Source organism: Fukomys damarensis, unplaced genomic scaffold, assembly GCF_012274545.1.
Source record: "Fukomys damarensis isolate Sample0158 unplaced genomic scaffold, DMR_v1.0_HiC HiC_scaffold_4, whole genome shotgun sequence".
NCBI lineage: Eukaryota > Metazoa > Chordata > Mammalia > Rodentia > Bathyergidae > Fukomys > Fukomys damarensis.
This window is the reverse complement of record NW_022900916.1, coordinates 11,650,816-11,666,816: the sequence shown is the minus strand read 5'-3', so window position 1 is coordinate 11,666,816 and position 16,001 is coordinate 11,650,816. Positions and strand designations below refer to the sequence as shown.

Sequence of the window (16,001 nt, the reverse complement as noted above, 5' to 3'; positions counted from 1 at the left end):
TGTATGTTATCTTCTGTGATGAGGCTAAATGCTCTTGTGTTTGTAGTTATATCACACCTTAGATAAGGAACAGGGTGCCTCGGTCTACTTTTCTTGTAAACTCCTACGGTGTGAAAGGTATGGCTTGTGGGGGTACAATACATGGTGCAGATGAAACATCGAATATGCAGACAGTAGAGGTAATACTTTTGGATCAGGAGCCTAACATAAAAGGCAAGATAAAAAAAGGCTGATGGATTCACTCCCTGTAGGAAGTGTCTAATTTTTTTAATGCACGTCTAGACAACGCATTAATGGTATCTGGTGTAATTTACTGAACATGAGACCAGTTCAGGACAGGAGTGGTGCTGTGTTGACAGGAAAGAGCCTCCTCCTATCTTGTTCCATTTTGCCTGCCTTTAGTTTCATGATCATGGCATGCGTCTGCTTCAGGCCGAAAGAGGAAGAAAGACAGAAGTTACCGCTTCGTACCATTCCTCCTTCCTGCTGTGTGATGCCACTGCAATGTCTTTATGCTTCCCGGCTGTATACAAGTCAGGTTATTTATGACAACAGACAGATAAAAGGACGGATGTTGTGAAATGACAACTGGTACCCCCTGCCGCAATCATCCGTTACAGGGTATCTCAGCCTCTGTAATATGGACATTTCAGGTCAGACAGTTCTGTTGTGGGTGGTCTTCCTCTGCCTTGTAGAGCAGTTAGCAGCAGCCTGGCCTCTGTCCACCAGGAGCATCCTAGGTGTGACAAGCAAGTCTCCAGGTACAGCTAAATGTTCCTGGAGGACACCCTTTCCATTCCCAGCTGAGAATCACCGCTTTACTGTGTGCGGGCTGTTAGTTGCTGGTAAGGAGATGAAAACAAAACATACATCATTTCAGAAAGCATGTTATGAATAAAGTACAACAGGGTAAAGAGCCCAGGATCTCACCGGGCTCTGCCTCCTCTCCAGCCCTGCCAACCACCCCTGCATTCTTATTTTTAGGACAAGTCACCCTCTCCCCACTTTGGGTAAATGCACTACAGTTCTGACTTTTTACCCTATTTTACGTTAATCATTTAACATGATTTGCTAGATACTGTCATTGGGAAGAAGAGGAGTAGGAAGAACAATCAAACACAGCTTGTGAAACAGTATGGTAACTGGAAAACTGCAGACTCTGAAGCCAGACTCTCCTTCAAAACCCTGGCTTTACGTGGCAATGTTTTAGGTTTAGGTTTCTAATTCCAGGTAGTTTGTGAGTGAAGACTACAGTAATATCAGGTTATCTGAATCCTAGGCTCAAAACGTGACCCTGCATCAATTCTCTCCAGTTTACCTGGGAAAAATTGCTCAAACTTTTATCTCCAGTTAGAGATCTGTAAAACTGCAAGAGTTGGAAGTCTAAGATCCCCTAAATGTAAGCTCTAAAGAGCTTGTTCATCCTCTTCTAAGAGCTCCCAGGCTTTCCCCTAATTGTACAGCCTGAACATTGACAATCACTGTGTTAGCTTAGTTTCTTCCGTAACCCTGTTTTACTTTTATTATCCCCATTCTGGAGATGAGAAGATGAAGTCCTAGAAAATCCGAGTAACTTCTTTTAAAGATCATATAGCTAAAACCAAGTGGTGAAGGCAGGATTCGATTTTGGTTCTGCCAGTTCTAAAACTACCCTTTTTCCTTTCTGTATGTTATCCTGGCAGAGGGCTTGACTTCTCTAGAGCAGGCCAAGGCCCCAAATACTCACTGTCCTTGTATTTACCCAGACAGCTCTCATTTGATATTTCCACTTGTCATTTGTTCAGCTCTCCCCTACTCCAGCACTCCCTCCCTTCTCTGGTTATTTATGGTGCTGTCAGCCCATATGGTCTAACTCCCATTTCTTACTCTTGTTAAATGTCTCCTTCATGTCTGTATTTTAGCAGTAACTCCTGACTTTTATCTCAAATAAAATTATGTATTTGCTCATTTCATCCACCCTCCCACCCCGCCAAGAGAAAACAACTTAAATATACACTAAGCTAAACTGGAGTTAAAATTGTAATAAACATTAGAGGGCGAGGCAGGGCATGGTGAAACACCTCTGTAGTCCCAGCAACTCGGGACATTGAAGCAGAGAAGGAAATTTGAGGCCAGCCTGGGCAGCTTGGCAAGACCTTGTTTCAAAAGAAAAACTAACAGGGGCTAGAGATGTAGCTCAGCACTCTTCAGGTTTAATCCCCAGCATTACAAAACAAAACAAAAATCCCCAAACAGCAGTCCCCCCCAAACAGCCCCCCCCCAGTATTTAACAAAGAGTAGGAAAGTAAAAAAAAACATCTAGTTATAATTTTTTATTTTCTTTTATATTTAGGTCTTTATGAGACAAGGGAAGCGGATTTTCATGTTTAAACACTGAAAACAACCAAATCAAATTAATATTATAATCATTACCTCTAAATGAATATTGAATGGAAAAATAGTATTTATATTTGGAATGCAGAAACATCTCAGACAAACTATGTGACACCAGTGTGCATATTTTGAGGTAATATTTGTACAACATCCAGAGAAAACACTGCTTTTTGGATATGTTATATATTAACTCTTTAAGTCAAATTCCACTTTGCAAAATCAGTTCAGTTCAGTGCTTTGACAGCTATGCAAAGAAACATAAACTGTACTGCTAGAGGACCATGAAAAGGCAGCACACTTACTAAATGTGTTATAGCAACACAAACACCAGTGAAACAGCAGTCCGACAGGTGCAGAAGCACAGCAACAAAACATAATTATCAATGCAGCTGTCATATTATAGTAGAACACAGTACTATCAGTCTTAAAAAAAAACATGGTCACTGTTTCCATCTTTCTTTCTGAGTCTTTCCTGTATACACAGTGGCTAATTCTTATTATTTATCCTTATTTAATTTCCCTGTAAACAAATTTGCTGATACTGAGTCCTACTTTCAAACACATTGCCATCATCATATAATATTAATGAAAAGGCATCAAAACTTTCAAGGCTATTAATGGTTTCATGCAACTTTAAAAAATCTAATTTTGGAAGCAACTGTCTAGCGAATTTTTTCTTTTATTTGTAAATAGCCATCATACACCAAATGTTATTATTATCAATATGTAAATATGGCATTTAACATGCTTACAGTTTTTATAAGAGCTGGAATATCTACTTTATAATATATCTGAAACACTATCAAATATTTTGACAGTATTATTACTATACACCTTATGTGTGGCATTAAAAATAGAAACTGTTGGCCAGTCACAGTGCATTTTTCTAAACTGAATTTTCAATTTTCTTGTGGCTGCCATCATGACAAATCTATTTTCTTGACATGGTGTATCACAATCTTCTTTCGTAAAGTTCACAGGCTTTTCTTAGTGCCTTTTTCTAAACGATTCTGTAAGAAAAAGTATGACATGTAAGTACAGCAAAGAGAAATAGATCCATAGATACATGAACTTTTAAAAAGCGCTCTCTTTCCTATGTATAGTTACTAATTTTAAGAAGCAGCAAATGTGAAAATGGACTGGAAAAAGTCTCAAATTTTAAAAACTATAAAATTTGAGTTTTGCTTGAAAAAAATGCTTACAGGAGAAATGTTTACACTCTTGACAAATTTGTTTTCTCCACACTTAACCTATTTGGCTTTTGTGTCACAGGTTACTCCAGGAAAAAAAATGCTTTAAATTCCCCTACTGAGACCAAGAGCTGGAGGAAGGGAAGGGGAAGGGGGCATAAAAAGAATGAAGATGTGTGCTGTACATGAACCAATTCCCCATGAGGAATGTAATCATTATGTACTGCAAACATGGGCTAGAACAAGTAAAAAATTTTAAATTCCCCTACTGCAAACCCAATGAAGATTTTTTTGGCAAGGAAAGAATAAAGGGAAGCAAGACACACACACACACACACACACACAAAAGAGCTGTGTTGGGGTGGCTTAGTATTTTTTGGTCTTTCTCAAATTAGAACTGGCTTCTCAAATTATACTTTCCTGAACATGTTATAAAGATGACTATAATACATCATTTGAGTCTGGAGGAAAATGAAACAGGAATTAATCTCAGGAGATCACTTGACTTAAAGTAAATGTCAACATCAAGAAAGAAATCTCATAAAATGGAACCACAGAGCGTTATTGCTTGTACACTGAAAGATCAAACTGTTGTACAGGCTGAGTGAATATGAATGCTTTCAGAGCAACTTAACATTAACTTTAGGCCATCAAATAAAGACAGGATCAGAGAAGGTATTTGGAATGAGAAAATATCACTTTTACATGTTTATACACATTAGAACTCTTTAGATAAAAATGAAAACTTTAATGGAGGTGTTATTAAGGACCAGTCCCTAATGTGAAGAGTGATTTTCCAAAATCAAACTTAAAAACTGGAAGATGCTGATACATCTGTGCTGCTAACATCTCTTCATCAGCTCATTTTCTTTTTTTTAGAAGACAGCCAAGGTAAATAAGGAAAGGCAAAGGCTACCTGATTTGAAGGGACTGTTTTCTGATATTTATTTAGTGCCCATAACAAGGAAACCAGGTGGGGAAATCCTAATAGATTTTTAAAAGTGCAAAGTGAAAATTGATTACAGAAAAGAAGCCAGCTTCCCTATGTTTCAATTTTTTTCTTAATGTTTTAACAATTCTTTATAATATGGAAGTTTCATATCCTATTACTCCAGTTGACTACAGAAGTAAAATTCATGAGGACAGACAGCTTTTTACTATGGATAGTTTACAGCTACCTTTTGTTTCTTCTGAAGAAGAATATTAAGATTCAGGAGACATGTAAGAAAATGGTCTAAATAAATATCTACATTTCAGACTCTTACACTAGACAATGGAAGTTGGGTAAGTGGATGAGAAAAAAATGTAACTAATTCAGACTTAGATAACAGCACCAAAGGGCTATACTGACCTTTTCTTGATTAAAAGTATTTCAAGTGCTTTCTCTGATGTGATTTGATATTCATAGTGTATTATAATTCTCATTTAAGTAATGAAGTAGCCAAGGAATGTCAAATGACTCAGCTCAGGATTACAGGAGCTGAGGTTTTTGAACCCTTCATCCTGAGATATTTATTACAGGGAGTTGGTTTCATAGGTGATAAGAGAGGAGACCTATGAGACACGGTGGTGAGGTACCTCAGGGATTAGCAACAGCAGAAAACCACCACCACTCTAGGGATCGAGAGATAAGGAATAGGACAGTTAAAGCCCAGGAGTTAGGGCCAGTAGGTAGATGCTGCTCTGTGGGAGTTGGAACTATGGAGGGAAGGAACTGGAACCACAAAGGAGATGGTACCTAGACAGAGTAGGAGAAATCCCTGACTCTCTCTTTGCTCATGCTTTCAGTTTCCTACTAGTGCTTCCTTTGGGCTAAATCTGCTCAGAAGTCCAAAACAAGCAATCCTAGGCAACACATCTCCCTCCTTGTGACATGGGATAGAACAGTGGAGGTTAGAAAATGGATCTAAGAACACACAGTCCTCACCAGCACAGGCTAAACAACATGGTTAATGATGGAGGTTCTGGAGACAGACTTCCTGACTTCGAATGCCAAGTTTAAATGCTACCACTTTTTAGTTCAGTGACACTAGGTAAATTACATAACATCTCTGGTTCTCATTTCCCAAGCCCACAAGCTAGGGACATTAAAATCTTCTAATTTACTGAATCATCACAGGAAGTAAACCTGACAGCATATATGAATCAATTAGCCAAGTGCTTTGTCCAGAGCACACACTCAGTAAATGTTGCCTATTAAAACTTCAAGCTGGGGATTTAGCTCAGCGGTTTGGTGGCCTGCCTTGAAAGCTCAAGGACCTGAGTTCAATCCCCGGTACCAAAACAACAACAACAACAACAACAACAACAACAACAACAACAACAAAAACCTTCAAGAATGGGCTGTATGTAGGTAGAAATTACTTCAAGGCCTACATGGGCTATCAAGTAAGAGCCAACTCAGCATGGCACTTAGTATATCTGTGATGGGGTCCTTTCCCAAAGAAACAGGTGTAACAACTTTTTTGTTTTTAGGAAAGAATTACTAATAAAAGCTTTCTATATCCTTTGCCAAGAATATGAACTCCCCAAGCTGGAGGTGGCTTTCTAGGGGGTGGGGTGGGGAAATGAGCTGAGGAATCTTACTGTAACACAGGGCTCATGAGAGTGACCTTTAGCTCTTACAGGTCAGTTGTTACCACAGTGGAGACATTAAGCAGTGGATACTGGCCATAAGAAATTGAGGGTATATTCCCAGTTTTGCTTTCCCCAGGTTCTAAACATTTCTAACACCTTGGCAAAGTCCACTGCTATGGATACTCATCCTGGCTGAGAACACCCTGACCTTAGAACTAGGAGGGAAAAAAGCACCTAGGTGAGCTACTCAGTATCAAGTGACTTCTTTACTTCCCATGGTGGACCTTGCATATGTCATGGAGTAATTCCTGTCAGGCCCTGAGGAAGTCACAGATTTCAGGAAATCGAGATATGGGGAAGGGTTGGTCTTGCTAAAAATCTATCTGCCTACTCCAGATCCTGTGAACTAAGCCTCCACACAGGGTATCCATCCATCCCTAGGCTGCCCTACTTTTTGCTTGCTACTGTTAAAGACCACGAGTTAAATCAAACATGCAAACGAACTGGGAAAATCATTTTACAAATGTGTTTGGGGTTGCTTCTTGACTAGGTGACCTAAGGCTGAAGTGGCTGGTTAAGAATGTATCATTCTTCCAGCAAAAACTTCCATGGAAAAAGTGGTATTGATGATGATGATAATTATGATTAACGGCTACATGTCTTGAGTGTTTATTATCAGCATATGGTAATCACTATACATGTTAAATTTATTTCCCCAACAAACCAATGAACCAGGCATTGTTGTTCTAATTTTATAGATGAAAAAAGTAAGTCTGGAGGGATGAAATAACCTCTTAAGATCAAAGTTAGTATGAGGCTAGAGATGTGCATTCCAGCCCTGTCTGATTCCAAAGTTAGCAGTACAGAGCCTACTTGCCACATGCCAGCAGAACCTTCATAATGGCCTATACCACTCATGATCAAAATGTGAATGAGAACGAAGGACTATTATTTAGAGAATATATAAAGAACTTAAAAATCAGACCCCTCAAATTTAAAGACCAAATCTAAAAATGGGCATCTGAAATGAACAGGCACTTCTCAAAGAAGTAAAAGCACCAAAAAAACATGAAAAAATGTTCAACTGGTCATTCGAGAGATGCAGATGAAAACAACACTGAGATTCCACCTCACCCCAGAAAGAATGGCTGCTATCAAGAAATCATCCAATAACATATGCTGGCAAGGTGTTGGGAAAAAGTAACTCTTCTCCATTGTTGGCGGGAGTGAAGACTGGTGTGGAAATCAATATGGAGATATGTCAAACAACTAGGATTAGAGGTTCCATTTGACCCAGCTATTCCCCTGCTGGGAACTTTCCCAAAAGAATTAAAAGAATCATATCACAGTGATATATGCTCACCCCCTGTTTATAGTGGCACGGTTTGTAATAGCTAAAACTTGGAAACAGCCCAATTGCCCATCAACTGGAGACTGGATAAAGAAGACTTTTTTAAAGGAGTACTACTCAGTCATAAAGGAGAAACTAGAGTCATCTGTAAATGGATGCACATTGAGGCCATCCTCTTAAGTGAAATAAGTAGGACACAAGTGTGTAAATACTGAACAGTTTCTCTGGTGCAAGAAACAGTGTAAACAAGAATCAGAATGTATAATAGATAATGTGAAATAGGAAGCAAAGGTCTAAAGTGGAGGAGGAAATGGGAAGAGTAGGGGAAAGGAATGAAGGAAAGGAAACAATATAAAAAAGGAAAATATGGAAATAGTCTTTGTAAATAGGGACAGGTGGAGAGGTTGAAGGGAGGGCAGGGTGATGGGGAAAAAATAAGAACCAAAATACATCATGTACACGCACAAATTCCCAATGATGAATGTCATTATGTTGTACACCTAAAATAAACTTAATTGAAAAAAATAGTGGTAGTAAAAAAAAAGCATATAGGGCCAAGAAAACAATTCAGGTTAGTGGTTGGCTGGTGAAAAGAGGAGGGAAAGTTAAATTAGGCATGGATGAATGTTTAGAACTGACTCTCACTGAAATAGAGAGGTGCAGGAAGAAAACCCAATTCCCAGATCTGACTGTTTATTTCCCATTTCTATTTTTCAAATCAACTTTGGAGATAAGTCACATATTTGAATGCTATAATCTTTTCTCCTAAGATATCTGAAACACTGAGACAACAGAAGTGTGACAGGCTGGGGATTTGGCTCAGTGGTTCTGCCACTTGCTTTGTAAGTGCAAGGTCCGGAGTTTGATCCCTGGTACCAAAAAAAAGAAAGAAAGAAAAAGTGTGATGCTGTACATCAGTTTTTGGCCTAACTTTGCTATGAACAGTAGCTAATATTCTAAACAGGGAAATGTAAAAATTTCTAGGACCAGTCTGGTTTTCAACCCCCCCCCCCATTTTGGTACTGGGGATTGAACTTGGGACTTTACACTTACAAGGCAGGCAGTGGCACCACTGAGCTAAATCCCTGGCCCTATTCTGCCACTTTTGCAGCTCAGTGTTTTTGTTAAAACTTCACTCGAAGTGGAATGCTGTAAATGCTGTAAATCAGCATCTTGTATTTTGCTGTAACATCCTTATCTTCATCCTCTAGGTAAACTTGGATTCTTTAATCATTTAACAAAGCCAGGATTAAATACATCATCTGGATTTAGGAAGGGCAAGTAACCCAAATAATTTACTCAAGTAATTAATATTTTTTAAAAGTCTAGATCCATAAGGTGCTAGTCACTCACCTGAAGTTCTGAGTGTTCTTTCAAGAGTCGATCATATTCTTTTGAAAGTCTCTCTGATTGCATCTCCATTGTCATCACATCATTTTGGGCCTTAAAAAGGGCTAGAAAATGTCAGATAGCATTTTATTTTGAAAAAACTTTCAAATTCACAGAAAAGTTCTAAGACTTTGAGAGTTCCTAAGTGATACTGTATTCTCTCTACACACAACTATTTTCTTGACTCATTTGAGACTAAACTGCAGGTGTTATGTCCCCTTCCTCTTCAATACTGCACTGTGAGGACTGGGAATGTAGCTCAGCGGCACACCACCTGCCTGGCAAGTGCAAGGCCCTGAGTTCAATTCCTGGTACCAAAACCAAAACCAAAACTGCACTGTGTATTTCTTAAGAATAAGTCATTCTCTAATACAATCATAGAACTGTTACAGACCTTAGGAGGCTCAATATCAACACAGGGCATTTAATCTCATCTACTATCTGTATTCCAGTTTTGGCGATTGTACGAATTATCTCCTTTTAAACATATTTTTCACTTCTACTCAAGGATACAGCCCTGGATCATACAGAGCATTTGGCTGTTGCATTCTCTTTAGTGTGGGATAGTTCTCTAATCTTGCCCCACCCCACATTTTTTGTAACATGGACATTTTTAAGGCCACTTTTAAAACAGAAAATTCTTCATTTTGGTTCTGTTTGCTGTTCCTCATGATGAAATTCAGGTCATGCAGCCCACTTATACATGATATGACAGGCGATGTTTGATGCTTCCTCGCGCATTCAGAAGCCAATCACACTCAAGGAGCCTTTGCCCCTCACTGTTTTTTCTATTCTATAGTCACATTTTCCCCCCTTGTAACAAAAGTAGCAGTACACGGGAAAGTAATTTATACTATGCAATCATCTTGCTCCCTATCAAACATCTCCCTTCTATTTAGCATCTGTGGATAATTCTTCCCCAAACCAATCTCAACTGTAACAGTTGCAAAGTGGTGGTTTACCAACTTTACTGTGCTAGTCCCACTGATCAGCCAGCACCCTACTGCACCAAAGATTTCCTCTCTTCTCCATCTATCTGACTGTCCATCTGCTTCTCCAGCCATCATCCTAATGGACTCACAGGTTCCTATTTTTTCAATGATTTATAATTCATTATATATTTAAGTATTTTGAGGCTCAAATTTTCCCAGATTCTGCAAGAACTTCAGGCTGGCTCCTAGCTCTACTAGGTTTTTTTTTTTTTTTTTTTATTTAGTGTTTTTTTACTTTCTGACATGAGATGTTTCAGACTCATCCTAAACCTCCCATGGGTCTGCTAGGACTCAGGCTGATAGAAGAGATACCAGAAAAAACCCATAGAAAAAAATTATTTTATTGTTGCCTAGGGACAGATGATTATATTCTTTTTTTTTTCTGACAGGCGATTTTACTAGGGAAGGCAGGTTAGGGAGAGAGGAGAGAGAGAAAAGAATAGACAGGAGAGACACAGGAGAGAGAAGGAGAGAAGGAGAGACGATTATATTCTTGTTAGAACAATCACTCGGTACACAAAGTTGAAAGCATGGTTTCACCCCTAGATAATGACACACAAAGGGTTATATATTGGCCTTTGCTACCAAGGAATTGCAGTCATAATACAAACAGATCCATTCATGTCCTTAAAAGTAAAAAAAAAAAAACAACAAAAAAAAAACCATAATGTTGAGAAGATGCTAATGAAAAACATACAGGATAGAAGAGTAATCCAATATGGGACGCACAAACTCATCATGCCTGAAGATTTTCTCTTAAATACCACTTTTTCTGGGCAACAAAGGCAAGGCAGAGGGTATCATGGTCGCAGACTTCAAGTTAAAGAAAGTATAAAGCTACCGTGATAAAAACAGCATGGTAGTGGCAAAAAAACAGTTGCGGATCAAAAGAACAGAATGGAAAATAAGGAAACAACATAGCACACCCAGCTATGTTATCTTTAACAATGGGTCAAATCCTTTTGCTGGAGGAAAGACAGCCTCTTTAACAAATGGTGTTGAGAAAATGGGCTATCCACATGCTGAAGATTGAATCAAGACGTGTATCTGTCACAATGTACTAAATGAAAATAAAAATGGTCAAAGATTTAAACATTAGAACAAAAACAATCTACTAGAAGACAAAATAGGTAAAACACTTGAAGACACAAGCATAGGCAAAGATTTTCTGAAAAAAACCCAGGTTGCACAAGAAATAATACCAAGAATCAACAAACAGGATCACACTAAATTAAAAATCTTGGCACAGCAAAGGAAACCACCAACAGAGTGAAGAGACAACCTAGAGAATGGGAAAACATTTTGCCAGCTACTAACAAAGGACTAACATCTAAAGTACACCTACAAGTTTAAAAAATTAATTCTCCAAATTTAAAGACTCAATAAAAAAATTGGGCAGCTGAAATGAAATGGATAGGCACTTCTCAAATGAAGAAGTACAAATGACCAATAAACACATGAAAAAATGTTCAATATCACTGGCTTTTTGAGAAATTAAAATTAAAAGAACAATGAGATTGCATCTCACTCTGGAAAGAAACAAAACTACAGATTTTATTTATGAATAACCTGGCTGCTCTTCTTTTTGAGAAGCCATCATATGGGCATTTTAAGTCATAATCAGCCAAAGTGCTTTACCGGTGAGTACTTCCTAGACTGCTGTCAATACGTGCTGTGCTATACTACATCTGTACAGGGGCTGTTATTGTGCACTTTCAGTGTGGCTAGTACAATGAAGGAACTACACTGTACATTTTACTTTTGTTAAAGTTCAAATTAAATAACGGATAGCTATTTGAACATCACAGCTTTGTAATATCCTCCATTTTCCTTCTATACATCCATTATTCTAAAGACTGATGTTGACAAATTTAATGTGGTATTACTTAGCAAAGGTTAGCATGGAAGAGTGATTTTTTAGGTGGCAGATAGATTTCAATGAAACCAAAGCCACACCATGAAAGAGTCATACATTTGGTTTTAATTCGGGTTTCAACATAAATGCATTTCCTAGGGGCCACTTGAAAATAGGAAACTCAGTTACTATTTTAGAGCCTACCTTTCTGATATATAAAAAGGAAAGCAGATACTACAAACTAATAATGCCTGGATTAGCTTACAATGGTGGTTTTAAGAATGTTGGTGCTGTGGTCCGAAGGTCTGTCTTGCCCCAATATTCATATGTTGAGACTTAGTCACCAGTGTAATGGTATGAGGAAGGAGGGCTGGGGGAGATAAGGTCACAGTAGGGTAGCCTTCATGAATGAGATTAGTGCCCTAATAAAAGAGGCTCCACAGAGCAGTTTTTCCACTTCCATTCTGAAAGGATAGGTGAGAAACCACCGTTTATGAACGAGGAAATGGGCACCAACAGATACCGAATCTGCCAGTGCCCTGAATCTTGAATTTCCCAGATCCAAGAACTACAAGGAAGAAATTTATGTTGTTTATAAGCTATTGAGTGTTCTTTGTTATAAGCAGCCCAACACACTAAGTCAGGAGTTTGTACTGAACAGGGGCTGGTCATAATGTTAAAGTGATATTTATACTTAAATTTCTGCTATGAATAAATTACTTAGAAATTTTAACCTACCTTCAGACATTAATTCATTAGTTTTTTATTTAAAAGACTAGGGAACCACTTGTACAGCCTATCTAGTAGTTTCTTGTGATTATTACTGATATGAAGCTGTAACAAAACATAGCAGGAAAATCCTGTTTCTCTGATACTTATCAAGCCAAGTAAAATGAACTGCTTCTTACTTTGTTTTGTATCTCAGTAGGTATCAATAAGCTTAATTATTATGAAGGTTGTTATCATCTAAAAGCCTCTTGGACTATTTCCCAGTTCTTTATCTCTCATTTTACAAAGATTATAATACTGTGTTTTGGATGACTTCCACCTCCTTCTGAAGCTGTGTCTATAACTAAGGGATTATGTAAACTTGTCATCTGACATGTGAATATGCTTGTTTTATTTTGAGCCATATTATTTTGGAAGCAGTATATATAGGAGAAACATTATTGAATAAAGAGGTCTGAGCTGATGTATCTAAGTTGTTATGTTATTTCAACATTCTTATCTGCAAAAATGCGTTGCTATCACTTGTCAGTAGCATTATAAAAATGCTGAGACATTTCACGAGAATACTGGTCAGATTTAATTGGAGGCAAGGTTATGTCCTAGTCCCTAAAGACTTTAAGACACATGCATTATTTACTAATAAAGAAATAACAAGTCACCGTTACAGTGCCACACAGTAAGGCATACTGTTTGTACAAAATGACATATAAGCAGGTCAAAAAAATTTGTGGTCTTTTCAAATGCCAAATTTATATTATATGGAACTATTTGCAGTATGGAAGGAGCTGGTGAGACCAATGCACTGTGTAAACATATTGTATCACTGTGATTTCTACCAGAGATAAGAGACACTACCAGCTAAGCCCTTCCAGGAAATAGGATAGAAAAAATTTAGAGTCTCTGACATGAAAAAGTTGGGCTTTTACACAGTAGCTGCAAAGAGACTGATCTACAGAACTTTTTACTTGAAAAATTTCCATAAATCTAGTGTTTTCTTTCCGGTTTATTGGTTCTCTTTTGGGGAATGTGAGAGTGTAATACACTGGAAGTATGCAATATTTAATCCACAGATGTACTAACGCTTTTCCAGTGATCAATTATCGGGCTACTAATCTACAGTAATGCTTCCAAGATACTTGGAAAGCAGACACACAAACTTTAGCAGGGACTATAAACTGTGGCTTTAATTAAATATATTTTTATACATGCCAATGTTGCCAGGGTCCATATTTTATTCATCATTTCACTGATCACCTACTCTATCTTAACCTCACATCCATATCTTGACAAGTCTGCTGATTCTATTTCCCTCAGATCTCTCAAATCCATTCTATTCCATCCCTGTGAACATTCTCATCTCTAACTACATTACTGAATGGATTCCTCACTGAGTTGCTCAGTTACTGTAATTCATTGTCCACATTGCTGACAGCCTTAAGATCCCTGACAGGGCCTCCACAAACATGACAGATGAGGGCCTTCGTGATCGTTCCTAGGCCTGCTGCCCATAGGCACACAGCTTCTACCTTAATTTATGATCCAGCTGTAATGAGCTCCTTACAGTACCTCCAGAGCACCACGCTCCTGCAGTTACATGCTGTTCCTTTTGTTAAAACACTTGTCTATCCCCAGTTAACTCCCCGTCTCACTCGTTCTATCAGCCCATTTGATTCGGCTCATCCTTCAAAATAAGTTTTAAGGAATTGTCCTTGTTCTCCAGCGAAGGCTTCTAGTGCATCTCAAGCTTACTTTCCTTTAAAATATGTTCTGAATAGATAAGTCAAACTGTAAGATTTAAGCATCTGAAAAATTCACATTGGTGAGGCCAGTTTATCTCTTAACAGTGAGAAATGCCAGTTGAGCAATATGAGGTGCTACTTTAGTCACCGGAGGAGAATCTTGGTTGCAACAAGATAAAAACAAGTGTACCTTCAATCAGACAAAATATTCAGGGTAGCTGTGAACCACAGAACAGACCTTTCCTTAAATACTTCAATAAAAATATACTCACGTTACAAATACGCTACTCCAGAATTTAAAACAAGATGTAAAGAAATAGTATCTTACAATTCAGTTTGGTTAAAAAAAAAGCCAAAACACTGAATTTAAGGATAGGGTGGAAAATATACCTGATAATCCTGGAGTACCTTGTGAGTGCCAAAAAGTAAGGAAGTATTCCAAAACAAAACTAAAAATAAAAAAAATCCAAAATAGTAGGGACATGTCAAAAGGATACAAGATTCAACCAAAAGAGCCCCCGATGGCCAGAGCAAGGGCAACTTGAGTGCTAAAATGAAGTGACATGAAATTATAATCCAAAGTATAACTCATGAGTTCATACCGATATAATTGAACAAATGGTGAGTAGACATATTTGTGCAGAATAATTCCAAGTAACTTACGTAGATACTCTGCTTTCAGAAAGGTAGAGTATAACTTCCTGTTAAGTGGAGGCTGTGAACAATGACTTCCTTCCAAAGATTACAGGAAAAGTAACTTTAGAGTACAGAAATTGAAAAATATTATTTCAGGGAGATGCTCAAAGTCGACATCAACAGGAAAAAATCATGAGCCAGGTGTGGTGGCAACAGGATTGCTGAGTTCAAGGCTAGCTTTAGCTATATAGCGAGACCTTGTTTCAAAACAAACAAACAAAGCAGTCATAAATCAGGCTAACAGTATGCATTCTTGACATAATGTGATGAAAAATGATACTTTACCCTGTGGCCTTCTCAAAGCCTCTATAGCCCAGTAAAATCATGAGAAAAGTATCAAATAAATCCCAGTCTAAGCAAAATCTACAAGCCCATGATCAGTGCTTTAAAAAACAGTTAGGTCTGCCAAAAAAAAAAAAATCCTGAGAACCTATTAAAGCCAATGCAACTTAAAAAAAAAAAAATTAGGTGAAAACTCAGAAAATTTGAATAAATCATGGACTTTAGTCTGCAGTAGTGTCCCAATATTGAGTATTAACTTCATAAATGTGCTACTTTAATGTAAAATACTAGAATGGGAAACTAGATGTGGGGAATATGGGAATTTTCTGCACTACCTTGCCAATTCTCTGTAAATCAAAACTGTTTTAACATAAAGTTTATTTAAAAAAACCACAGTGAGAGACAAAAGAAAACAAAGCACTACATATATGGGACCAGATCCAACAAAATTCGCTACGCTGTAAGTACTATGTAAGTTATCAAGAACCTATCAAAATGACCTCTTAAATTCTTTTGTTGAAATAAAACAAAAATAAAAAACTTTGTATAAAATTTTCTGATGTTTTAAAATATGTTAGAGTATTAGAATAAGTATGAAAAAAGATAAAACAAGATTTAAGGTGGTAATAATTAAGAAAAGCCAGGGAGTGGAAAGTGGAGACATGAGAGAATTTAAAAATATGAAGGGGGGCCGGGGATTTAGCTCAGTGGTTCCGCCACCTGCCTTGCAAGTGCAATGACCCAAGTTCGATCCCTGGTACCAAAAAAAAAAAAAAAAAAAAAAAACAATAAAGGGGCAGAGAAAAAACTTCTATGGTCTCTTATATG

General features: G+C 37.7%; 1 protein-coding gene across 2 annotated transcripts in view; it reads right to left on the bottom strand.

Moving 5' to 3' along the window:
* Positions 1 to 2,319: 2,319 nt before the first annotated feature.
* Positions 2,320 to 16,001, bottom strand: part of Bcap29 (B cell receptor associated protein 29) — a 44,213-nt gene continuing 30,531 nt past the window's right edge. For both annotated transcript variants that reach the window (XM_010634070.3, XM_010634071.3), the window contains exons 7-8: positions 8,845 to 8,945; positions 2,320 to 3,383 (exon numbers count right to left, since the gene is read on the bottom strand). In XM_010634070.3, the coding sequence (XP_010632372.1) occupies positions 3,348 to 3,383; positions 8,845 to 8,945 (137 nt within the window). In that variant the 3' untranslated portion in view covers positions 2,320 to 3,347. The remainder of the gene's footprint in view (positions 3,384 to 8,844; positions 8,946 to 16,001) is intronic.